We start from the raw sequence: 26,796 nt of genomic DNA on the forward strand, positions 1-26,796 counted from the left end.
TAATTCATATACTTAACTGCAGTATTTTCATATAACAAATACCTCATGATATAGAAGTAAAGAACGTAAAATAATGAGATTTTTTTTTATGTATGCCAGGTGATTTACCTATGTAAACAGTCTTTAAAAAAAATAAAGAGGAAAAACAATTTTCTGCTTTCAATACTATTGTGAGTTATGGGAGTGAATTTATTTTATGTTTTTTTTCCTAAAGTGGTAGACTACCAAATTGATAATAGTTTGTCATTATCTGTTATATAATTCAACTCCACATGAGAAACTGAGTGAACACATTGGACTTTGACTGAATATTTAAGATCCTGATATCAGGCGTTCTGCATAGGCCCATACTTGTCTGTGTGGGTAGTCTGACTGCTTGTGTGCTATTGATCTTTGCAGAGCATTCAGGGAGCTGACATCAATGCACGCAGGAACCTAATACTCTTAACCCTTTCCTAAACACATGCTTCAACATGGAAAATATTTTCAAATAAGTAAATGGGTCAAAAAGAATTGTAAAGTACTTATATTTTTCATGTAGAAATATGTGCACACAGGTAATTCAGATGCAAAAGAATTTTTGTTTGAATTATCTAGTTAATTGCCTTAATTCTCTGCTTTGAACATATAAATATTACTTAGGGTAGAAGCAGCAGACCATATAAATCAATTAATCAATATTGATTAATTCTTCCCCTTCAGCTTTATCTTAAACTAAGGTTAGGTTTATGCTTCTCCATAAGAAGTGAAGATTCAGATGTCTAGGGATGGTCTACAATGTTGTTCTGGCAATGTGTAACAGGGAAGTGTGTGTGAATGTTGAGTTTGGGAGGGAAAATGTATTAACAGACATTTGTAAGGAGTTATCCAATATCAGAAGAACATTTTACAAATAGTTTTTAAAGGTAAGCTAAAGTTTAACCTGTCCATTAACAGAAAATTATTTTAGAATTTGTGGGGATAATGGATACTGGAGCTAGTCAATGACAAGATCAGTGTGAACAGCTGAATTTCTTACTTGAGAGAAGAACAGAAGTGAGGGAGAGATACCCTTATGGAAACATGGCATTGTGTGCAAGAATGAAGTATGCATATTTTCTACATTTTTACCTAAGCCACAACTATGGATAAAGAAGGGAAAAAAAATCAATATTTTTAATAGATTTACAGAAGTTTTTGTTGATGAAAACAAATATTTCTTTCATAGTAACTTCTTTTTTGTCAGGAGCATAAAAAGCACTTTGGTGATATTTTTGGTTTTCAAAGAGAAACTTTGCTATTTTGCTGAGGAAATTATATAGTGTTCTGTGAAAACTGCCTTACAGCAAGGAGTTTTAGAAAAGATGGGAAGGAAAAGCCATGTGAGATGTTTTCATTTTAGAAGTAACCTCTGTTTCATTGATTCCAACAGAAACCACAGAAAAAGAAATAAGAAATGTTTTTTTCCCTCATAAGACAAATATATCACTCCCCAAATTCTTACAAAACCAACTGAGGCAAATTAGGGGTTTCAAAGCTAGTCACCTTATAAGTTGTTCAGAAAAAAATTTGCATTTAAATTGCTCTGTGCAGCTACCTTGAGATTTTCCCCTGGAATGTTTATGGCTCTTTTTTTTTCATTAATACTTAAAAAATACAATTTCATAACCAGTGTATTACTACATCTAGTTGTGTTAAAAAAAGGGAACTTCATTTCATAAAGTAGAAACATTCAAAGTGGTTTTGGGCAACCAATCACTCAGTCAAAATACTAGAATTCTTCATATTGAACACTTAATAGTAAAGTTAATCTGAAACCATATCAACTCTACATTTATATTATAAAAACTCGATCATTAATAGCTCTATCAGAGAGAATAACTTGTGCTCCTACACATTTTATCTAGAAAAGTGAAGATATACAGAACTTCTTGGAACTTTCCCCCAAAATAGTTTATATATAAAAATACAGCAGATTTTTTTTAACAGATAAATCTTAACTATTTTTTTCAAATAACTTGCCTTTACATATTCAGAAATGTAGATATGAGAAAAATACTAAATGTGCAAAGTGCTCTTTTATATGTACATTAAAAAAATACAATGTAATAATAGCTTTAAACATGTCAAAGAATCATAGGAGGGAGAGTCTTCAATGTCAGAAAATCTGGTCTGATTAGAGCTTTTGCTTGTAGAATTGTAAACAAACTTTTTAAAATGCTGAGAGTTTTCTCAGTTCTTTCCAACCAAGACACTCTCAAATACATCAACTCCTGCTTTGAAGTAAACTTGAGCTGAATTAATGCTGTTCAACACATCTGACAGGGCTTCTTGAAGAGTCTCATTTGATGTAAGTGACTTGCAGTATTCCCAAGCCTCCATGAGTATGGAAAACTGGCTTGTCTTCTCATCAGTGTGGTACAGGATGTTTCTGAAAGGAAAAAAGGAATATGTAAATGTTTTATGCACAATGCCACTTTCATATCAAACACCGTAATGAATACTGCCAGAAGCAGTGTTGTTTGCAATATATGAAGACATTATAAAGGTAATATTGCTATTTTTTGATACCTAATGAATTAAGAGATTGAGACATTGACCATTAGTAGTTTCCCATTTTGATGACATTAGAGGAGATAATCAGACATGGGCCTCCTGATGGAAGTATGGTACATTATGAAATAGCATAAACAATTTTGCTAAAAAAGAAAAAAAATGATGTGTATCTGATGAAGCTTCCAAATTTAATTGCTAATAATTCAAGGGACAGAATTATGCTAAATCATAGCACAGTATGTTCTAGAAAACCACAGACTGCAACAATATCTAGACAACCAATAACTCAGTTTGTTCAACTACTAAATTTCATTTAAAAAGTAGAGAAAGGAGGAACCTGTAGACCAGAGTTTCTCAACCATGTCCTACTAACACTTTGGGCCAGATGGGTCTTTACTGTGGTGACTCTCCCATGCACTGTGGGATGATAAGCAGTATCCCTGGACTACATGGGCTAGCTATTAATAGCATCCTTCTTTTTGTATCAAGAAATGAAAATGTGTGCAAACATTGCCAAAATATTCCTAATAGGGCAAAAGTAACCCCAATTAAGAACTAGTGTTCTAGACTAAAAGAAACATGTCAACCAGTCACAAAATAAAGATTTTGTTAGATTTTATGCAAACAAATACATTAATATGGGAAGTACAAAATTGAATGTTGATTATTGATTGATATAAAGCAATTATTAATATTTTAGATATCATGGTATCATTAGCATGTCTTCTAAAATTGCTGTTGTCTTACAATAGTATGTAAAGTAATATTTGCAAATAAATGTTATGATTTCTGAGATTTACTTTAAAAATACTTGGAGGGAAAATATAGAGTGGAGTTATAAACAGTATATATAAAATAATATGAACCATTAGGTAATAATTGTCAAAAGTGGGAAATGAAATTTATTATACTATTCCCTCTTCTTTCTTACATGTTTGACATCTAGAATGACATTGTCTTAGTGTGTAATATGATGGTTTCCTGATACTTAGTCAAATGATTGAGAAAGATGAATTTAGGTACACAATAGCATATTCCTATAATCCCAGCAGCTCAGGAGGCTGAAGTAGAAGGATCAAAACCAGCCTCAGCAAATTTGTGGCAAATATATTTCCAGAGCTTAAAAGTAAATAGATATTTTCAAAAGTTGTATCAAATACTTCTATTCCTTGAGGACATATTGCTCAGCTTGCTCACAAACAAAAATATTATAATCATTATTATCAAAACTCTTCATTAAATAAACTGTACCACTGCAGTTAGTACATTATGAAGAACCTACTTAATGTTTCTTAGGCTATTACAGTGATTTTCTCCACTATTTAAAAACCGATATAAAGTACATTCATATTTATACAGTCTATGCCTATTAAATTTTAGATATTAATATTCAGTCAAATGATAAGATGATATTAATAAAACATGCTCATAAAGGTTACAGGATTGATCCCTTGATGACAATTCATTCAATCATGAATAGTCTCTAATATATTTATGTAAAATTTTAGTCCTAACTACTGCAAAATATCTAGAAGAGAGATAATATGGAAGAATAAAAATACATCCTACAATGAATGTCCAGGTATAAAGAACAAAAAATACAATGATTATAATTACTTTCTAAATACCCACATCTGCTCTTCCTAACTAGGAAGCTACATAGTAACATGCTTTTATAATGACTGTAAACATTCCATGTGAATAAAAATGAATCTTTTTTGCTTAGTGAAATTCTACAAGGAGCTAACCACATTTTCCATATGCTACGTGAATCGAGTAGTAAAGTTATAGCAAGCTATTATACAGATAAACACTCATATCCATTTCTACCAAAGTTGGATATAAATCAGAATAAAACTACAGATACTGAGATTCTAGTTGAGTACAAGACACTAAAATGTTTTCATCTCAATTTACGAGAAAAATCTTCATTTGTGTAGATGCCGATGTAACTTAAGTTAGTTTATCATTATTATAATAACAAAAGCTCATTTTCCACCTTGAAAGACTGCATTACCTGAAAAACAAATTATGGATAACAAAAATTAAAAAAATCTTTAAATTTTCATTAGATGGATCATTTCTCCTACTGATTTGCAGAAGTAGCTCATCTTTTCCAATTTCTTTGTGTGTGTGTGTGTGTATGTGTGTGTGTGTGTGTGTGTGTGTACTAAAAACCATATAGCTTCCTGCTTACATAAAATAAAATTCTGCATTTTCATTCCTTTCTGAAAGGTAGCATTATGTTATTTTATTTTTAATATTTGAACTAAGCCTAAAACAAAACCCAGGTAATGCTTAAATTCCATCACATATATTCTTACATATTTCTTAGTTCTGAGATCTTTCTTATATACTCAACCATTAAACTTACATATTCCAGGATAATCTCTGAGTACCAAAACTATGACTGTACCATTTTTAATATGCAAATGCTTCTTTTCTTTTAAATATTTTAGTTAAATCAATGCTTCTGATGGTAACCTCTAAATCTTCTAAACATCTTTGTATTACCACGTGATGCCACCAAAATTGAACTTTAGTCCAACAAAATGCAGAGATTTCAACAGCATATCTGTATCAGGCTGCTTAAATGTTTCTTCTTTCTAATTACAGATCAATATTATTCCAATTAGGTCAGACCCGGAATGGATCCATAGTCTGTCAAAAGTCACAGGTCTGGAAGGAAAACTGAGTGGAAGTGAAAAAAAATACATTTGAAGAGTTTCTATGTCAATAATCTGTACTTTACAACCACAAAAATGTATACCACTTAGTGAACCATTCATGCTCTTAGATACATCTGCTTCAGTACATTTCAGAAAGTTTCTCTACATAAAGAATGGACTGTATTAGCATGGCTCTAAATCAATAAATCAGAATCCTATTTGCATACACACAACATGCATCTCAGCATGGCATGTAGAGAAATCAGACCTAATTAAAATATTATTTAATTGAAATCATTTTAGTAGCTATCATGTTTAAAATAACATTAATTCCACCCTCATGCCTATCTCCCCTCATCTGTAACAATTTGGATCTTATAAATGTAATTCATACAGTCATCCTGACCCCCACACAACACAAAGAGACTACTAAAAGGAAAGTGTAATACATTATTGATGACACTAATGAAATTACAACACACATCACTCATTTTAATGGGTCTGTTTCAATGACACATCACGGTGACCAGGAAAGAGCAGTGCCAAACTCAGAAACCTAATTAATAACTCCCGGCAGCATTGGTGAGGGAGATGAAGTGTCTTTACTCAACTGACAAATCTTTCCCATTCAACTAATGCAAAAGAAAACTGGAAAAAAAAATGAATTTTGAAATAAAGGCATTTAAAATCTTCATGAGTCATTACCCTGTGTGTGAATTAGCAATTAATTATGGAAATGATAACTCTCTTTCAAATATTCCTTTGTATATTCATCAATGGCACAGGATGCCACCCATTGTAAACCTGAATTAACATTCATTATACCTCATGTTGAGAAACTCTTAATGAAATCACACTAAATAATAAGTCATGTCTTGCAAAGCTGATTGTGTATACATGCTGAATGCAAAGAGAAAGGGCTAGCTCTAGTTCTCATAATTGTTTCTAATTATTTTAGGGATTGTACTAACTGTACTCCATAGTTAACAGTGGACTATTATATTTATATCAATATTCGAAAAAAATTATTTGACTTGGATGAAAATTCACTAAACACATGTCTACCCTATTTAAAGTGCAAACAAATATCCTTTCAGTTAAATTTGAATTTTGTCTCTCCTAGTCAAAGCAGAAGGAAAATTAAGACCATGGTTGATATTGTCAAGTCTTAAACTTATGCTCCAGACATCTGAGACAGAAAGACATGCATGGTAGATGGTTTGAAAAAATGGACTGGGGATCTAGCTCAGTGGTAGAGTGTGTGCTTAGCATGCATGAGATCTGGGCTCAATCTCCAGCACCAATAAATAAACAAACAAACAAATAAATAAATTTTAAAAATGGCTACAATGAGTCCTCTTTCTGTTATTAGACTCCATTAAAACTTGACTTTGCATCTCATTCCATCAAGGTAAAGAATTTATTTGAATGCTTGAAACTGGTTTGGCCTTAATATTTGCTTTGAGAAATAAGAGTGTGGCATACTTACTATGCGAAAGCCTCAATAGATCCTACATGCTGCCGTTCTGTCTCTTCCCCAAGCTATTGTGAAATTCATACTGGGTTACCTGCTGGAAGAACAGGTACCACACGGAATACCGAAGACCTGAACAGCGAGGCCTTCCTTTTCCAGTTAAAAATCAGATGAGTTGGTGCTCATCTTGTTAAGACAACCAGTGCTCACTGATTACAGACACAAACACAGCTAGGACAGAACCTCTCCATCCCAGACCAAGAACCACACAACTGACTTCAGCCTAAATGGTCAAGCTAAAGAAATATGGACAAAATAAACAATTATCATTTCAAGCCACTAAATTTTGGAATGATTTTCAAAAGATAGGTGATATAATTTGGTAGTGCTTCTCTTCCGGAAGAGAAAGGTTTATGTTGATATAAGAATGAGTTCTCTGTTATCTTTTAACACATTGACAGGGTACAAGGTGTAGTAGGATTATACAAGTCTTCAAATGACCAACTAAATTCAGAGAACAATGAGAAAATCATGTCAAACAGTCCTCATGAGGTACACATTACAAAGTTTATTTGTGTTGATTCATTCAGTTTTAAAGTTGTTTACAGAGTGCCAAGTGGGATATTTTTTTTCATTAAACACACATAAAGTCAACCAACATTATGAACTGAATATTTGTGTTCCTTCAAATTTATATATTGAAATCTTATCCCCACAATGTGATAGTACCAGGAAATGAGGGCTTTGGAAAGTAAATAGGTTTAGATGAGGTCATGAGGGTGAAACCTCCAGCAAAAGACTATTGCCATTATGAGAAGAAAAAGCAAGAACACAGCTTCTTGTCTCCACTATGTGAGAATACTGCAAGAAGGCAATGGTCTGCAACCCAGGAAGTGGAGTCCTCTCCAGAACCCAACCATGATGGTGCCTTGATCATAGACTTCCCAGGCTCTCTACTGTCAGAAGGACATGTGTATTGTTGAAGTCATCCATTTTATGCTATTTTGTCTTAGGAAGTCTAAGTTAAGAAAATTATATATATATAAAGTATAGATCATTTTGCTGTGGTATAGCCCAAGAAATGGACAAAAATTATCCTATTTGTTTCCACTCTTATTCTGCTATATTTTATATTTAATATCAAAGATAAACAACAATTTTTCTATTTAGTTATTGTCAAGACATCTCAGTCCACATAACTACATTGTTTTTCAAGAGAAGTTTCCTGAATAAGAGGTTATCTTTTAGGATATTTCAGAAAGACTCTCCTTCCATGCGATAGAGTACATGATGGCTGGCCAACAAGAAAAATTATATTTTTACACTTAGAAACCTTCTGATAATTCCAAAGGGGAAACAGAAATTATATGAAGATTATCACAATTCTTAGAACCTTCCAGAATTTTAAGAAGATGGTAGTACTGTTTACTACTTATTTCATGCTCACATAATTGGTTTCTTATTTTAATTGGTCTCTTATTTTTATTTTTTTTTCACTGCTATTACTTACTTTCCCACCACTAATGAATGTATGACCTGAAGCTTAATATTTAGATAACTTTCTTTTAACTTATTTGGAACCCATTATCTCTTAGTATTTCAACTTTCATTCCATAGAAAAGACCTTTACGCTTCAAAGACAATTTCACTTGAATACCCTAAAGGTCTTTTGACAAATAATAAAGATGCATTTCCTTTACACTTACACCCCAAATATTTGCATTTGCCCTTTCTCCATTATTCTTTTAGCTACTTTCATTAACTCTGGTAAACAGTAATGCCCAGGTCAAAAAAAAGGGCAATTCAGGTTTTTCTTTCATTTATATTTGATTCCAATGAGAAGGATATGATGGATTTGTTTTGGAAAGTTCACTCTAAAGGAAAAAGTTCATAATTTAGCTATATCTATTTAAGTAAAGTGAGTAACAGAGTCAATATTGATCTTTTTTGCTTATTCTACTTAACAGCATTTTTTAACATCCTAGATGAGGAAGTCACTGCGTTACGTGCTCAGGGAAACAAAAGACAACTTTATTGTCTGTGTTGGAAACAAAGGACATAAACAAAAAGTTAAAATATTATTTAAGCATATTATATAAATAATTATAAACATTATTTTCCATATAATTATAATTTTATAGAGTTATTATTATAGATATAAAGTTATTTTTCATATTATTATCCATATGTTTAAAATATTATGTGGAATATTATTTAATTTTATGTCTCACAATTTCCCCTTATTCTATGCATGTTAAACTATTAGAAAATTTTGCTTCAATATAAGTATTCTATCTTATAGCCTTTGCCATAATGCAGTAAAAAGTCTGTAACTATTTCTCATAGTAGAGATTCTTTGCCTTTTGGTTTAGAAAACTACAGAGATAGTTCTTGATAATATCAATTTAACTTGGGTGATCTGATTCCAATTGCCATAATATGGATTTCAGAAATAGGCATATGACCAAGTTTGGGGAATTAAATTAGAAGGGAAACTTTCTACAGGATTGTAAGAGTGGTAATTCCTTCAATTTCTGAGAAAAGTAATAAAAGCTAATCCTTTTTCTCCTTTTCAATAGCATGGTTAACAGAATCAGAAACTGTAAATGCCACGATTTTTTTCCCCCCAATGGAAAACCAGTCTCTAGATGAAGCTGATACAGTATCCTGTAGGGTATTTAACATCCTAGATGAGTAAGTCACTGTGTTACATGCTCAGAGAAACAAAAGACAACTGTAAAGCTGAGAAATAAAAGTAAATTAAATCTTACTGATATGATTGATATGTGTAACCAAACTAACCTAAAATCTTCCCTTCCTTTCGATTTTCAATTTGAGGAGTATTATGGTTTAGGTATGAGGTATCCCCCAACAGCTCATGTGTGAGACAATGCTGGAACATTCAGAGGTGAATGATTGGGCTTTAAGCTAATCCACTGATAGGGATTAACTGGGTAGTAACTGTAGGCTGGGTAGGGTGTGGCTGGAGAAGGTGGCTCACTGGGTGCATATTTTGTCTCTGGTGAGAAAACTTTCTTTCTTTGTTTCCTGAGCTGCCTTCCTCTGTCATATTCTTCCACCTTGATGTTCTGCCTTATCTTGTGCCCTGAACAATGTGTTTCTCCATCTATGGACTGAGATCTCTGAATCCATGAGCCCCAAATAAACTTTTCCTTCTTTAAAATTGTTCTTTGCAAGTCTTTTGGTCACAGGGGTGAAAAAGCTGATTAAAACAGTAGGTAAAGTTATGTTACTCTTCAAGCCAATTTCAACCAGTTTTATGTTACTTTCAATCAAATGTATCCATATATACAATATTTATTGATTTGCTAGGTGATTATTAGAACATGTGCATATTTATTTAATAGCTGTAGATGTGATTTTATTTTGAACTAAATAATTTGGAAAATTCATTTACTTGACATTTAAATATGACTGTTTTGGGATAAAAATGGCATGGTTTCTTTTCTATAACAAACATATTATTCAAGATAAACACTTCAAAATCAACAGAATATTGTAATGTTTGCTTAATCTTAGCTGGAAGGAAAAATAAATATGAAGTATAGTGATTGACCTATTGAAGCTATGAATATTGATCTCAAAGTTTGAAAGTACTTAATGGACAAATGTTTTAATATTAAATTACTCAGAGACTAGAAATATTGCATTTCATATTTTAAGAAATTGTTACAGATGCTGAAGTACCAAATATTCACTTTGAAAATGTGATAAGAAATAATATTTTAAATGAACTCTCTGGCATTGTTCCTTCACAATTTGCTCAAAATTTATTGATACATTACTATCTGTAACTCTTAGCATAAGGAAATAAGAAGGCTTTGGTTTTAATCTGTAAACAAATGAAGCATAAACAATTTACTATGTATTTTTTTTAAAAAAAGCTAAAATCATCTGATTTAATAGTACTATTAATTTTCTCAAAATACATGTACTAAGGCTGGGGTTGTGGCTCAGTGGCAGAGCACTTGTCTTGCACACCTGAGGCTCTGGGTTCAATTCTCAGCACCACATAAAAATACATAAACACAATAAAGATATTGTGTCCATGTGTAATTGAAAAAATATTTATAAAAAGTACTAGATAGGCAAACTTCTATTGATTATGTTAAAGTTAAAAAAAATACAAATTGTGAGTAGATAGTAGAAATAGTTTTATGCTTTGGGAATTCTAAAAGGAGATTCCTTCATTCATTTTAGCCAAGAATGTCAGAGGGCTAAAGAGGGCTCTCGAGTCTCTGACACAAAGTAGGAGCGCATCTAGTTATACCATCCAGAAAAAAAAAAATAATGTCTTATTTAAGAATAAATAAATGTATGTACATGTATACTATACATTTAGTTTCATAAATCATTTAATGGTTACAGATGTGATGGAAGATATTAAAAACCCGACAGTAATCAAAGGAAGCCGAATATCCGAAAGCACTGACAAAATCTTCTACAGGAATAGTCAGTTTAAAGCATTGATACCAGAGACCCCATCATTGCATGGGGAACACACCACCGTGGAAATACTGCTGCCTGTCAACATTCGATCAACCCCAGCCAGTCTTGATCCCATCTTCAATGAATAATTTGGAATAGTTCTACATCTTTGTTTCACTTCTTTCAGATTTGAAGTCCTTGGAGGTTCTCATGCAATTAGCTGAGCTAAGGTCACATGCCTGTACTGTAGATCAGGTATAAAATATGTCTTGTCACTAAATTCTAGGTCTCCCCTCATATGGGAAAGAGGCTCTGATATCAAACACTCAACAATAATCTAAAAAACAGCAACCCAGACAATATTCACTGCACTAGTTGCTGGGAAAGAAAAGTGAATTTCAAGAGGATTTTTTAAAAGAATTATTCTCTATACTGATGTTGTATTGGACAGTGTTTTTCCTCCTCAAATTAGTTGATAAGTACTCTGTAATATTCCAGCAGAGGCTATTAAATTAAATGTGAATAAGAATAACCTGAAATACATTTGAGTCAGATAGGATATATGTCAAGGTCATTGTATTTTCATGTGTAACTAATTAAACAAACAAACAAATAAATAAATTTTTAAAAATAATTTAAAAAGAAAAAAGAATAACCTGAGGGCTGGGATTGTGGCTCAGCAGTACAGCACTCTCCTAGCACCTGCAAGGCCCTGTGTTCGATCCTCAGCACCACATAAAAATAAATAAATAAAATAAAGATATTGTGTCCAAATACAATTAAAAAATAAATATTAAAAAAAGAATAACCTGAGAAATTTTAAACTGCTTAAAAGATTCTGATGCAATGGATCTGAGATACCTTCCATGAATTTGTATATTTTTTCCTTCTCCCTGACTTACCCATATTAAGCAATACCTACATATACTCCACAGTCCCTCCAGTGAGTTTTTCATTTAGCAACTGGTCTTATTTTGTTCTCAAACTAGTTTCTTCCAGGGACTTACGTAATTATATACAAAATTACATGATTTAATTAACACTGTATAAATAGTTACATATTAAGTGTGAAGGAAATAGTTATTTCTGTGAAAATGAACCCGAATGTTTTGGGAAACTTCACAAAGATTAATTGATACAAAGTATTGGTGCATTACATGTGGAGAGGTAATTGAAAAGATTATCAGGGAAGGGAGGAGTAGAGTGATGCATAAAAAAAATCTGCATTTAGACTGTTTTGCAAGTAAACTGCGAAAAATGGGGATATTGAAACTGGAAATTTTAGATGATGTCTCACTTGTGCAGTTTAAAGAAGAGAGAAAAATCTAAAATTACAATTGTCAGAAAAATACTTTAAAAATGTGCTTCATCCCTTATCAAAAGAGTGGTGACACATGCTTCAGTTAAAACAAATTGGTTTCTCAAACATTTGAACATCTACTAGTTCTGCTTGTTTCAGATTCAAGGATGTTCACCCTCCGGGCAGTTGGACAGCCAATGCTTTACTCTTAAAAACAAAACAGCCATAATCTTGAATTCCAGTCTTTATGGACTAGCAGTGATGGCTTGAAGTTTTCGATGAACAGTGGATATGGGCTGTTGAGGGGCTCATTACTTAGACTTATATTCACAGACCTGACTTCATTTAAGATTGCTTAGCCCATTTCCTTGGTAATTATGCCAAGGAAAAGGATAAGGATATATAAATCACATTATTAAAGTGAAGGGAGAAAGTCATAATCATTTGGTTTTGCTGATTAAGGTTAAGTCAAACCCAGTAATTTCTTCTAAATGTTATTCAAAATTCTCTGACTTTGCTGGTTATGAAATCAGAATCAATTTTTTTTGGGGGGGGGCAGGGATTGAATTTAGTGGCACTCAATCACTAAGCCACATCCTCAGCCCTATTTTGTATTTTATTTAGAGACAGAGTCTCATTGAGTTGCTTAGTGCCTTGATTTTGCTGAGGCTGATTTTGAACTTGCAATTCTCCTGTCTCAGCACCCTGAGCTGCTGGGATTACAGGCTTGTGCCACTGTGACTGGCTTTTTGAATTAATTAATTGCTAACTTTCCCCTTTAGTAAGAAACCAGATACTGTGGTCACTGTTTATTTAAAAATTAATCCTATCTTTTCTTAATCAATTAAATTATACCTAAATAAATTGATTAAAATTTATGTGTATTTTAGTTAATAACTATATATTATGAGTGGGTAGTTAGCTCTTTTGCAGAATGTAGATGTTAATGTCTGAAATACAGACTAGTTTTTGAAGCCATTAGTTTTCTCCAGTTGACTGTGTTCTGGTAATCTATGTCCATCCCGTTTCTCTCTTGAAGCCTTATACTGACTGACTCTGCAAAAAATAGTACTTGGATCTCTTATCCAGACCCTTTGGAACTGTGGCCCTGAGTTGAGAGGGAGAAAACTAATGGGTTCTTTGCACTAAACATCTTGAAACAAGTCACCTTGACATTTTATTCTATGCTTAGTGAATGCTCTGGCAGACATAACCCAATATCCCCCAAACACTTTCACTCATTGAATTCTGTGCCATACAAAAGCCAAGACCTCTAATAGTAAAGTGTGTTCTATGTCGAAATTATATAAATGTCAGGTAGTCAGTGAAATGATTTTTGAATTTCATAAAATACATTAAGATGATTAAGTCTCATGATGTTTCGATTATAAAATTTTTATTTTTTTAACACTTAGAAAAGATGAATTCAGGATGGCCTACATTTTGCTAGAAAAAGAAGAAAGTGGTTACAATGGTATTATTCTCATCATACCTATGAAAATTTAGGAAGACTTTTAAAAGATATTTCATTGAATCTCTCTACCTAGCTCTATACAGCCAGGTAAACTTTGCTTTGCCTTTTGTAATAGAATTTGAAAATTGTTTTTCACTTTCCGAATGGAAATGAGGTACAATGATAACGATCATTAGTGCTACTATTGAACAGCTGTGAATAAATAGAGACTTGGAGGATAAGCCATACAAGCTTTTCCCCCCTGTGGTTTTATTAGCATATAAAGTATCAACTCAGAGAAACACTTCATATCTGACAGCATTTTGGAACCATTTCTGCCTTATTCTTGCTATTTCAGTGTTTATCATCTGTATATACATTTTGAGGTATATACATTTTGTATATATATGTATTTTATGTGTGTAAATACATATATATGTTTATATATGTGATACATATATGTATGGATAAGAATAGATATATATGTACATAATCAAAATATATGTGTGTATATGTACAGTAATTCTTTCCTATGATGAAATATGAAAAAAAATCTAAATTCTGTGCCTCCATCCCCAAATCATATAACTGAACAGAAAGCTGTTTATTATACTGTAAAATGCTATGTTTAGTCTCATAAAAATCAAGAATAAAAGACATTCCAAACTCTCTCTCTCTCTCTCTCTCTCTCTCTCTCTCTCTCTCTCTCTCTTTATATATATATATATATATATATATATATATATATATATATATATATATATATATATATACACATATATATATCACACTGTGTTTTAAGAGGTAAAGTGCTGGTTGTATTGTTTCATGGGCACCAATGTAAATATGTGGAGGTAGAAAGCCATGGATTTCTTACAGGCTGTAGAATATTTCCACAGCAGCCTGTCTTGGTATTTACTCTCAAATCATCATACTCTTCTTTCCATTCCAAGAACCATCTTCAAATCTTAATATTCATTACATATGCTTTATCAAAATAGGACATTATTTATGGAAGTGCTATTTATACCAGTAATCAACTCATTCGATTGCATAGTGTGAGGTTCACCAATATACCTAATTTTTATGATTTATGCTGTAACGGACTCATTTATTCCCTATTGAGGAAGAACAATTTAAAGAAGGAACATATTTGAAAATAATATATACTACATCTAAAACATAATAATTGAGGGAAGTTTAAGAGGGGAATACTAAGTGGTCCGTATCAAAATTATGTCCATCTGGGTCTAAAATCAAGGAGTCCAAACATGGCATTATAACACATATCACTTTGTCTATAATTATTTTTAGCTGAACACACTTGAAAAGCAGCAAATACATGAAGGGTTCTCTCTTCATTATTTTTCTTCCTGAATGCCTGAGATAGAACAAAGATGCACTCCTTGGACAGTGGGAGGGGGGAGACATTTTGTCATGAGCAATGAGAAGTAGAGGCCAAGGGAAATGTACAAATTGTGTCCAGGTGAGCCATTTCTTTCTACAGTTCATTGTCCTAGCCCAGTTCCCTTTGTCTTACCACAGTTTCATAAATACTCACTTTTCTTGGTGTAGTATAGGAATTTGGCTCTCAATTTGAGTCTTCAATTTCATTTTATGGCTCCAAGGTACTTAAAAAAATCATCAAACAAATTGTGGTATGCCTTCTTCTATTAATCTCTCAAATGTTAATTTTCAGGGCCAGCCAGAAATGATAAGAGGGTAGAGGTTCAATTTTACCTCTCTATGCCCACAACACAAGCCACCAGACCCATCACCACCATGTTCTGGCCTGATGATCTAGAATATTGTGAAGCTATTTACCTTCTCTGAAACCCTTTCTCTTCATTTGTAAAATGGGAAACACCAGTTCCTACAATGTTTATAATATATCATTTATTTGTTATTCTAAATATACGTATTTCTAATAAATGAGTTATTACATGTGAAATGCTTTGCGCAGTACCTGGTAGGGTCAACAACAAAATGCTCTATCTTCTGTTTTTATTTGAAATTTCTGTTTTGTTTTCTGGGATAACACACATACTAACCCCCTTAACTTTCAGCTGACTTTACTCTTAGTTTCATAGAACTCTTGAGATCATTAGATGACTTCTCTTGCCCAGAAAAATGTGGATCAAAAGCAACAGTTAGAGAACAAGGGAAAGGGCACTTCCATGGATTTTACAAGACACATATGCCCTGCAAGTGTCTGTGCAAATAAAACCACCTGTCCCTTTGTACTTCAACATGCCGTTAACTACTAGATCACATACCTGTTTGCTTTTCCTGTAACTCTACTTCCCTAGTAGAGTTTTCTGAGATACATTTGTAGATTGATAGGGAAGGTCTTTTTTTGTAATTTTTTAAATGATCGTAGCAAATTAGCGAATGCGATTTCTGTGACTTGGAATCCAACTGCTAAATCAGAGATACTAATGGGAAAAGAAGTTCCTCATGGTCTGAATGAACACAGCACACGTTTGATGTAGTTAAGAAAGGAGTCCTGCTACTAGTACTTTGCAACAAACTCAGGCAAAGTTTATTAATCTTTCCTCAGTACCACCATGGTACAGAGCTGGATGAATCTACTATAGTATTAATCACAGACCATTGTGACTCTTTTATTGATACTTATCTTTCTTCAGGCAGAACTGCTCAAGAATGAAGAGAGTTTCTTGTTCATTGTTTATCTCCTCAGGTTTCTATCAAGTACACACCAAATAAATTTGATTATATAAAGTATTTATGGTGATAGTAGTAATCGCTAAGATTCCTTGAGCATTTAATGTATGCTTGACAACATTCTAAGCATTTTGTGTACTTTAACTCATATAATTCTCAAAACAATTTAATGTAAGCAGCCTTACTTTTATAGCGTTTTTTTTTTTTTTTTTTGTACTGGGATTGAACCCAGGGCTACAGCTCCACACCTTTTTAATTTTATTTTGAGACTGGGGCCTGATAAATTGTGAAGCTGGTCTTAAACTTGCTATCCTTCTACCTCAGCCTCCAAAATTGCTGAGATTACAGGCATATACCTGGCCTCTTATAGCATTTGTGGGGGATTACCAGGGACTGAACTCAGGGGCACCTAAACACTGAGTCACATCCCCAGCCCTATTTTGTATTTTATTTAGAGACAGGGTCTCACTGAGTTGCTTAGTGCCTCACCATTTTTGAGGCTGGCTTTGAACTTGCGTCAGCCTCTTGAGCTTCTGGGATTACAGGTATGCACCACTGTGCCCAGTTTATAGCATTTTTTTTTGTATAGAAAGAAACTAGACATGGAGAGATTAGTCTGCCTAACATCCACAGGCCTGAGGAGCAGAATTGAGATTTATAAAAGCATACAGTGAAAAGGGTATTAATCCCAATATCTTATGGGTTTTTATACTTATGCTAAAACAATAGTCCAACAAATATGAAACTTGAAATTCATGGCTCACACACAGAAAAGGCTTCCAGCAGAAACAACAAAATAAACCTTTTCCAATCTTCCAGAGTATAGCATGTCCCAAACCTACAATAATTCATAGCTTCATCAATAAGAAAACTGCTTATAAATTTTCTTCCTTTCTTCATGACAATGGTTTCCTTTCAAACATCATGTTAGATGGGCAGAGATACTTGCCTCAGGGTGTTTTCTAACAAAAGCAGCAGTTTATCACAGACATTAAACCTTGTCCACCCACTCTGAACACTTAAAATCTATGTCTCTTTTAACACACCAATAGAGGGTTGAACTAGCAGAAACTTTTCGAGCATAATAAAGACATTGTTCTAAAAGAAAGTAGGAACATAAAAAAGAATATGACCTTCAAGTATGTGCTTTATAACCTCTGACTCTATTCACTTCTTATTGAATCTATCTTTGTGAAATCCCTGCCTCTTTTGATAGTTAAAAAAATAGTAAACCTCATTAATTGGGATTTTATCATTGTGAAATTCTTAGTCCATTTTCTGATGCTAAAACAGAATATCACAGACTGGGTAATTTATAAAGAAAATCCTCTCTCACAATTCTGAGACTGAGAAATCCCAAGATTGAAGGGCGCCCTCTGGTGAAGGCCTTCCTGCTGCATCTTAACATGTCCAAAGGAAAAAAGCAAGAAAGCAAGTGAGGGCAAAAGGCTGGGAGGAAGAGAGCACAGGGGTAAAAGAGCTCACATGCACAGCAAGACCACTCTAACTAACCACCCAGTCCTTTGATAAAGGCATTAATCCTTTCACAGGGGCAGATTTGCATGACCTAATCACTCTTTAAGATCCCATCTGCCAATACCATCACAGTGGAAACTAAATTCAGCACGTGTTTTGAAGGAGACATTCGAACCACAGTATTGACTTTGTTAAAAAAAATAGTAATAATAATAATCATAAAATATTGAACTATTTATTTTAAGCAAAATTGGCTATGAGTCCAAACTTCTGGATGTTAACTTTGGGAAAAAGTACTTCTTAATTTAAAGAGAGTCTAACAAGTAACTTGAAAGAAAAACTTCTAAGATAAAAGTGAGCAACTGAAAACAGAATGGGGAAACTGAGGCAACCCGAGTTGGGTACACTCCACCAAGGATGAAAATGGAGGGCTTCCAAAAGAGAGTTGAAAACCGAGTGGTAGTCTTCAATGATATGGAGATAATAACAGCAGTACAATGTTACATGAGGAAGGGGAGCCAACGCTACAGGCTTAAAAAATAAGTGGGTGAATTGGACATAACTTTTCTACACATGTTTGTGAATACATGACCAATGTAACTTCACATCATGTACAACCACAAAAATGGGACCCTAATTAGAATAAGTTATACTCCATGTATGTATAATATGTCAAAATACACTCTATTGCCATGTATATATATAAAAAAGAACAAATTAAAAAAGAGAAGAGAGAAGCCATAGAAAAATATATATGTGTATAAAAGAATATGTATATATATGTGTGTGTGTGTGTATATATATAATATATATATTAAAGTTATATATATATATATATATATATATATATATATATATATATATATTAAAACTTTAATCCTACTTTAAAATGCAGGATTAAAGTAACCAGGTAAAGTAAACCAGGCTTTGGGAAATTAGGTCAATGAATAAAGAAGGGTATGGTAGTGTAAAAGAGTTGGGGAAAATGATTTATTTTCACATAGGCCTTAGGAATACGTTTTCAAAGCAAAAGGTAGAAATCACTGCAGCAACCAAAACTGATAATCAATGTGTAGAAATAGAGGTGGGAGGATTTTGGAAAATTGGTAGAGTAAGGTCAGGAGTGAAAGGGTTAAAGAACAGAAATGACCAAGTTAGTGTTGAAAAGGTCATATTTTTAGTCAGAAGAAAAAAAGAGGGTAAAAATAGCAAAAAATAATTCATAATTAATAAAAAGAAAGTTACTAAGCTAATTTGGTTAAAATATTTTCATCTCAATTTTAACATTTGCTCACTAGTGTTCACTGATAGCCACGGTGTGTAATATCCTGCACAAGCATTGCTGCAAAACTTCTAGCCCACAGGGCCTCCCACAATGCTTACATATTGTAATTTTTCAGCTGACCCTGTGTCATCAAAATAAGCAACCACTATGGAAAGCAGTACGGAGATTCCTCAGAACACTTGGAATGGGACCATCATTTCACCCAGCTATCCCACTCCTTGGTTTATATCCCAAAGACTTAAAGTCAGCATACTACAGTGATACATCCACATCAATGGTTATAGCAGCCCAATTAACAATAGCTAAACTGTGGAACCAATTTACGTACCCTTCAATTGATGAATGGATAAAGAAAATGTGGTATTTATACACAATGTAATATTACTCAGTCTTGAAAAAGAATGAAATTATGGCATTTGTAGGTAAATGGATGGAGCTGGAGAATATCATGCTAAGTGAAATAAGCCAACCCCCCAAACCAAAGGTTGGATGTTTTCTCTGATAAGCGGATGCTAATCCATAATGGGGTGGGATGGGGGAGAATGAAGGGTCTTTGGATTGTGCAGAGGGGAGTAAGGGGAGTGGAGCAGGTGTGGAGATGGGAAGGAGACTGGAATGAGAGATTACTGTCCTATAAACCTGTATGATTGCACTTCCAGTGTGACTCTGCACCATTTTCAGGTAGAGGAAGGAGAAGTTATACTCCATTTGTGTACAATATGTCAAAATGCATTCTACTGTCATGTATAACTAATTAGAATAAATTAAAAGTAAAAAAATGTAAAGAAGAAATGTCAAGTACTTTTATTATATTTGTTTATCTACGTATTATCATTTGAACATGGATCAATAAAAAATTATTAGCAATATTTTTCATTTATCTTTTTTCATAGTAAGTCTACCATAATTCATTGTGCATTTTATATTTTTAACATCATAACTTAGACTAACTACATTTCAAACTTTTTAATAGATTTATGTTGCTAGTGACTACCATATTAAAAAACATAGATTTATAGATTTCAGTCACATAATTATAAGCAGTTGTTGCATTAAACAGCTAATTGAGGTCCTTAAAAAATTGATTCATGATATTTTCCTATGAACAATTCTATGAATCAAAATATATACTTTGTTTGTACTGTTAGGTCTACATAGACATCTGATAATGGAATAGTAAGAAGCCAGGAATTTAAAATAGCATTGCTTTTTAAAATATTTTCCTTAAATTTATTTTTAAATAAGTAAAAACTGAAATCTGAAATAATTGTTTCTTAACATTCATGTAAATAAAGCATTTTTACAGGCAGAATGTTGCCTCTATGTAGTTTTGCTTATGACACTACTGAAAACAAGCATAGCCTAAATTTTATGGTTTAACATTATAGTAGGGACAAAAAAGCAAATAAATATCTTACTATCTTATTAAAGAACTTGAAGATTCTCTCCCAAGGTTAAGGCCTTGCATCACATAATTCAAGAAAGATTAAGGATAACCAATCATGTTATGAAAACCTGAAATAATAGTGTACATTGACAGATTTTTAATTGTAATAGCAAAAAGTGTAACACTAAATGTACCATACATCATCAATGAGTAGAAATTTAGGGTACAGTTTGCTGCCTTGACCTTCAAGCTCCAACTATGTTTCAATCATCAAGAGTCCATAAAAACTATAATTTACAATCTTTGGAAAGAGACTATGTGGACACAATAAACCACATATTTTATATGGGATAAGAAAGGAAAATGTAGTTGGCCTCATATGCTAAATTTCAAACTACTCAAAAAATTCACTTGCATTTACACACTGATCTTCAATGTGTGGCAAAATCCTAATGTTTATCTTCAGCTCAGTTATTTATGATCTCATAATGTGGGTTCATTTTCTAAATCTTAGATATTGTCCTAGAGATCGAAAGAGTTGAGGTCTCAAAGGTCTCTCCGCAAAGTTTCTGCTGATTATAACGCAAACATGAATACTCCAGAACCTCATGAAAGTTAAAACTGCTCTCTCCTGTGCCAGAAAGGGCGAGCCGAGATAGGAATGAGTTTATGTATGCAGGGTAACGTTCCTCCTTACACTGAGGTCATGCTCTGGAACACACCAATCAAACGGAAATAAGCTAAAAGAGCACTTGCAAAGGCAAATGACTTTGCACAGAGCTCAACAGACTGTTCATTAACAGAGGTAGAATATCACCGAATAACTGCAGCAATCACCAGCAGTTAGAGGTAATCAATAAAACCCAGGGAAGAAGAAATAATGACAAAACATCAAACTGTTCACTTCTATTTCCAGTTTTTGACAGCAGCCTATTCATAGTTATTAGGCATAGGGGCAAGGGACTCAATGCTCTTTGAAGGATTTATCACATTCTAAGAGAACATATAACTTTGATGATCTCAATCAACAGTGAAAAATGTTAAGTGTTACCAAATTGATTGTGAGAAACATAAAACCTGATACTATTTAGGAAGCCTTTGTTGGGAAGTACCCTTCAATTTGTTCATTCTCATCTTTGGAAGACCAGGTCAACTAGTTTATAAGATCTTGCTTAAGACTTACCAACATGATATCTGCTTGGATCCCACCCCAATTAAAGAAAACAAAACAAGAAACTTCTCTTATCTCTATTTCTCTGTAACTCTGTTTTTTTTTTTCATCTTATTTGGCAGTTGAATGCCCAAAATGATTTTCTGTTTATCTATTTGATATTCCATTTTGAAAAAAAAAACTGGCTATGAATCTGCTTTCAGAAAACGTCTATTCTTTGTTTTTTCAAGACTATTTAATTTCATAGTTAAGAAAAAGAGGACGAGATGAACAATGAGAAATGGGGTAGATTCTTCAAAAAATACATGTAACATTTGGTGACATACAATATACTTTCTTTCCTCCAAAACTTTTGTATCAAGCAAGGCTATATTTTATTGGATCGTAAATGATATTGTGTAAAATTACGATGAGTTAGTCTATCTTCAAAACTCCCTGGTGTAGCATATGTGAGCTTTGATTAGAAAGTGAACCTACTATGATTAGTAATAAAAATAAAAATTGGAGACTCTTTAACTGGCAAAATTAAGAGCTACTCCTTCCAAAAATATTTGGCCACATTTCCTCCCATTTCACATTATTGCACCAAGAGCCGATTACTATTTGCATGTAATTACTTCTGGATGAGAAAGAGAAGGCAAGGTGAATTTTTTTGTCGACGTTAGAATTAGCCAAATATAACCAGACAGATATGGACAGAATTTCTTTCCAAGAATATTCATCCACTTAACGAACTTAACAAGAGTTTTCTTATCTTGTCAATCATATTATTTGAGCAGAAATCAGCAGAATCTCTTTTAGACTCATTCCATTTACCTCATAGTGATTAAAATTCACTACTCACGAGAAAGATGTTATTTTTTTTTTAAATTTCTCCTCTCATCTTCACTCTTAGATCTTATCCATCACAAAGTTTTGTAGGTTCTATATCCAAAATATTACAAATTCAACTGCTTTTTTTCTATTCCCATTTCCACCAACATGATCTCTGTGATGGCTAATTTTAAGCCTCAGTTTAGCTAAGCTATGTAACACAGTCATTTGGTCAAGCACTAGTCTATATATTGCTAGGCTCATATTTGGTACATACTATTAACATTTACAATCAATCAGTTAACTTTAAATAAAGGAGATTGCCCTTGATGATGTGGCTGGGCCTTATCTAATCAGTGGAAGGACAAAGAGCAAAATCCCCTACCCCCACCCTACCTAGAGAAAAAGAAATTCTGCCTCAAGATGGCAAGATAGTAATTCCATTTGAATGTTCAGTCTACCTTTCTTGGGGTATTTTGGACTCAAGACTACAACACCAATTCTTTCCCTGAGTCTCTAGTCTGTCTACTTTATAGATCAGATTTTAGCTCTGCAGCCTCCTCAATCATATGAGCCAATTACTTAAAATAGTTTTTCACCCTCTCTCTCTCTTTGTCTGTCTCATTTCTCCCCCCAGCCTCTCTCTCCTGCTGTTTACCTGGAGAAATCTGACCAATACCCCTAGATTATTAAAATCATACATTACTATAACCTCTTCATTACTTTCATTACCTTAATAATCTTTTTTTCTACACATCAGTAATACATAGATATGGGAGGATAGACTGATTAATAGGTAGATAAAATTTTGCTACTATCTGCATACATTCAGATTTTTAAAGCACTGAAATAGCTTCTAAGCCCTTCCCCATGGCCTCTAGGTTCTTGCCTATTCTCTAGTTTCAGCTTAAATTACTTCCCCCAAATAATTAGGCTTTGTTTAAAAAGAAAAAGTTTCTTAAGGAGAATTTAAAGTTTCTAATTATATATTTATTTGATCCTTTGTCTTCTTATTCTGTTTCTTTCCAAAAAAGGGTAAAGACCACAGAGTAGGGCTGATCTTTTCATTTATGCACATTATATTCTCCATGCCTGGGCTAGTTTTGGCAATTGTTGAACTCTAAATATTTGATGAATTAATGGATCTAATGTTATCAGTAGTTATTCTGGATACATATATTTAAGAAGAGGCACCAATTCTTACCTCACAGATGAAAAATGACAATATTAAATTCAGGAAAAGGGCAAATACAAGGAAGAAATTATTCACTTAACCCATTGCTATTAATTATAGAGCCTAAGCAAAGTGATTCATATCCAATTTTTGTTAGACAAAATATATTCTGCTTGCCTTATTAGCTTGAAATATGATTGTTTAAATCACTCATCTTTTTAAAAAAGTTTCCTTTTTAATTTTACTCCTGTCAATTTATTACCAAAGCAGTCAATGATTTAGTTAAAAAATAAACCAGAATGGCTGCAACCAGGCTTTATTGGTTCACCAGTATATGCCTTTTATCATCCCTAATAACTTTGGAAAAAAGTTTTCATTTTTATGAGCCTCACACAGTCTACTCGCATAATGAGTAAACTATGAACCCAAATGATTCACAGATCAAGAAAAAGAGCATATGTAGAGCAACTAAGGAAAAAAATAGGATCTTACATAAATACTTTGGAGAGTGTAGTAAAGAAGAAAGAAGGCTTTGAAATAAGGGATCTGGGCAAAACTACCAGCTCCAACGAGATCATGCATGCTGTTGTGAAGAACCAAGATATACATTAAGCACATTAGGTACATGATACATGATGATTATTTTATTTTTTAAAATTCTTATGTGCTATTCCCTAAATTTTCTAACTTCTGCTTGACAGACAAATATATTATAAATTAAACATTCCATTTAATATCTGGCACGGGATATAGCTCTACCTCCACTACCACCACTGCAGCATAGAGCAAATCCAGGAGGAAGCCCACAGGGGCACACATCTGTAATTTTATCTCCTCAGGAGACAGGATGAGCACAGATTTAGTCTGAGGCCAGCCTAATGACTTAAGAAGACCCTGTCTCAAATTTAACAAATAAATAATAAATAAATAAGGGTGGGTGTAGATTAGTGGTAGAGTATCCCTGGATTCAATCTCCAGTACCACACACACACATAAACACACACACACACACACACAAATTATAATAATAGTAATAATAATAATAATAATAATAATAATAACACTAATAAAACTGATCCAGGAAGAATAAAACTGGATTCTATCTCCCATCTCATACAGAAGTTCTCAAAATGGATGAAAACTGAGGCCTAAGAAGCTTGGCAACTTCCAAAAGAAAACCAAGGGAAACACTTCCACATATGGGCACAGGCAAAAAATCCCTGAATAGTTCCTGTATACTCAGAAAATTATAACAAGAATCAATAAGTTGTATCCATAAATGGTATCAAATTTTTCTGCACAGCAAAGCAGACAGCAGTCGAAAGAAATAGCCAACAGACAGGGAGAAAATCTCTGCTAGTTCTGCTTCTCACAGAGGATTCATATTCCAAATATATGAAGAACTCAAAAAACTCCATGCCAAGTAAATAAAAACCCAATCAATAAATAGACAAATGAGCTCAACATACATTTCTCAAAGGACAAAGTACAATTACCAACAATAATATGAAAAAAAAATCAACATCTTGAGCCATGAAGGAAATGCAAATCAAAACTATATTCAGTAACTATCTTATTCAGGTCAGATTGGCAATCCTTAAGAATACAAATAACAATACATGCTGGTGAGGATGTGGGAAAGGGGAACTTTTATATACTCTTGGTAGTTTAAATTAGTTCAGCCACTATTGAAATTAGGATGGAGATGCCTCAAAAAAAACCTAAAAACTAAAAATAGAACTACCATATGGTCAGGCTATTTATCCAAAGAATCAAAATCAGATGCTTGAGAGATACATGCATATACATGGTTTCTTTCACAACTCTGAAGTTATTGAATCAGGGTAGATGTCCATCAACAGCTGAGGGAATAAATAAAATGTGGAATATATACAAAAATCTAGTTTTATTCAGTCATAAAAAAAGAAAAAACAATTTAATTTGCAAGAAAGTGTTTAGAACTGGATAGTATCATGTAAAGTGAAATAAGCTGGTCTCCAACAAGTACAGTAGTTTTCTCTCTTATGCAGAAGACAGAGGGGGAAATAAGGAGCAAGTGTATCATGAATGAGAAGAGAAACCATTAGGGTAGAGGAAGGGGATCAAGTAACCTTTTTAAGAGCACAGGAAAAGATGCACAATGAAAGACTTAGAAGGCAGAAGAGAAAATTAATCCGTATCCCTCAGCAGTGGTTGAAGGCAGGTAAGCTGGAGGCAGAAGGAGATTCATGGATTTTCATGGAGAGCTACTGGAAATTGGCTGCTTGAGAGCTGCAGGCAGCTAGCACTGTCAGGGCGGGTGTTGTTTCAGTTCTATGGTCCTTGATTTAAGAGACAACCTTTGTTGTCTTTGACTTTTATATCTCCAGCACTTTGAAAGCACATACAAACTTCTAATTCTCTCTACTAAGACTGTTCCTACTTTGAATTCACAGATTACTTTCTATTTCTCACAAAATAGAAAAATCTGATAAAGGCAGATTGAGAAGACATACTAGAACCCTGCCATATATAACTTGGTGGTTTGTTGTATTTTTATAAGAATGACAATTATCTATTAAATTGAATGTTTAGATCTAATTATAGACTATGAAATGAGTGTTTACCATTTCATCTTTTATTGTCCTTGTAAGTTTCCAAGTTGATGTCATTCTGGCGGCCTGAGAAGGCCTTTCATATGACCATGAGCACAGGGAAGATATGTGTCGATTTCTTCCTCAACTAGAGGAGCTCATGTAAACTTTCATTTCATGAAAGGATTCCACTGAGGGTGAGGGTACAGAAACAAATATGACTCTAAAGAACCATGCCTATTGGTTCTCAGTCCTTTCTGTCTCAATACACTATATCTACTACATATTTACTTACTCATGAAATAAAGATCTACTTCTTACAGGAAGAAAATGACAGTATTAATAATTTAGC

At 33.3% G+C, this 26,796-nt stretch overlaps 1 protein-coding gene across 1 annotated transcript in view; it reads right to left on the reverse strand.

Moving 5' to 3' along the window:
- Nucleotides 1-2,211: 2,211 nt before the first annotated feature.
- Nucleotides 2,212-26,796, reverse strand: part of LOC144369505 (inactive N-acetylated-alpha-linked acidic dipeptidase-like protein 2) — a 31,576-nt gene continuing 6,991 nt past the window's right edge. The window contains exon 2 of the mRNA XM_078029782.1: nucleotides 2,212-2,410. Within this exon, the coding sequence (XP_077885908.1) occupies nucleotides 2,212-2,410 (199 nt within the window). The remainder of the gene's footprint in view (nucleotides 2,411-26,796) is intronic.

The sequence above is a fragment of the Ictidomys tridecemlineatus genome, chromosome 12 (assembly GCF_052094955.1).
Source record: "Ictidomys tridecemlineatus isolate mIctTri1 chromosome 12, mIctTri1.hap1, whole genome shotgun sequence".
In the NCBI taxonomy this organism is placed as follows: Eukaryota; Metazoa; Chordata; class Mammalia; order Rodentia; family Sciuridae; genus Ictidomys; species Ictidomys tridecemlineatus.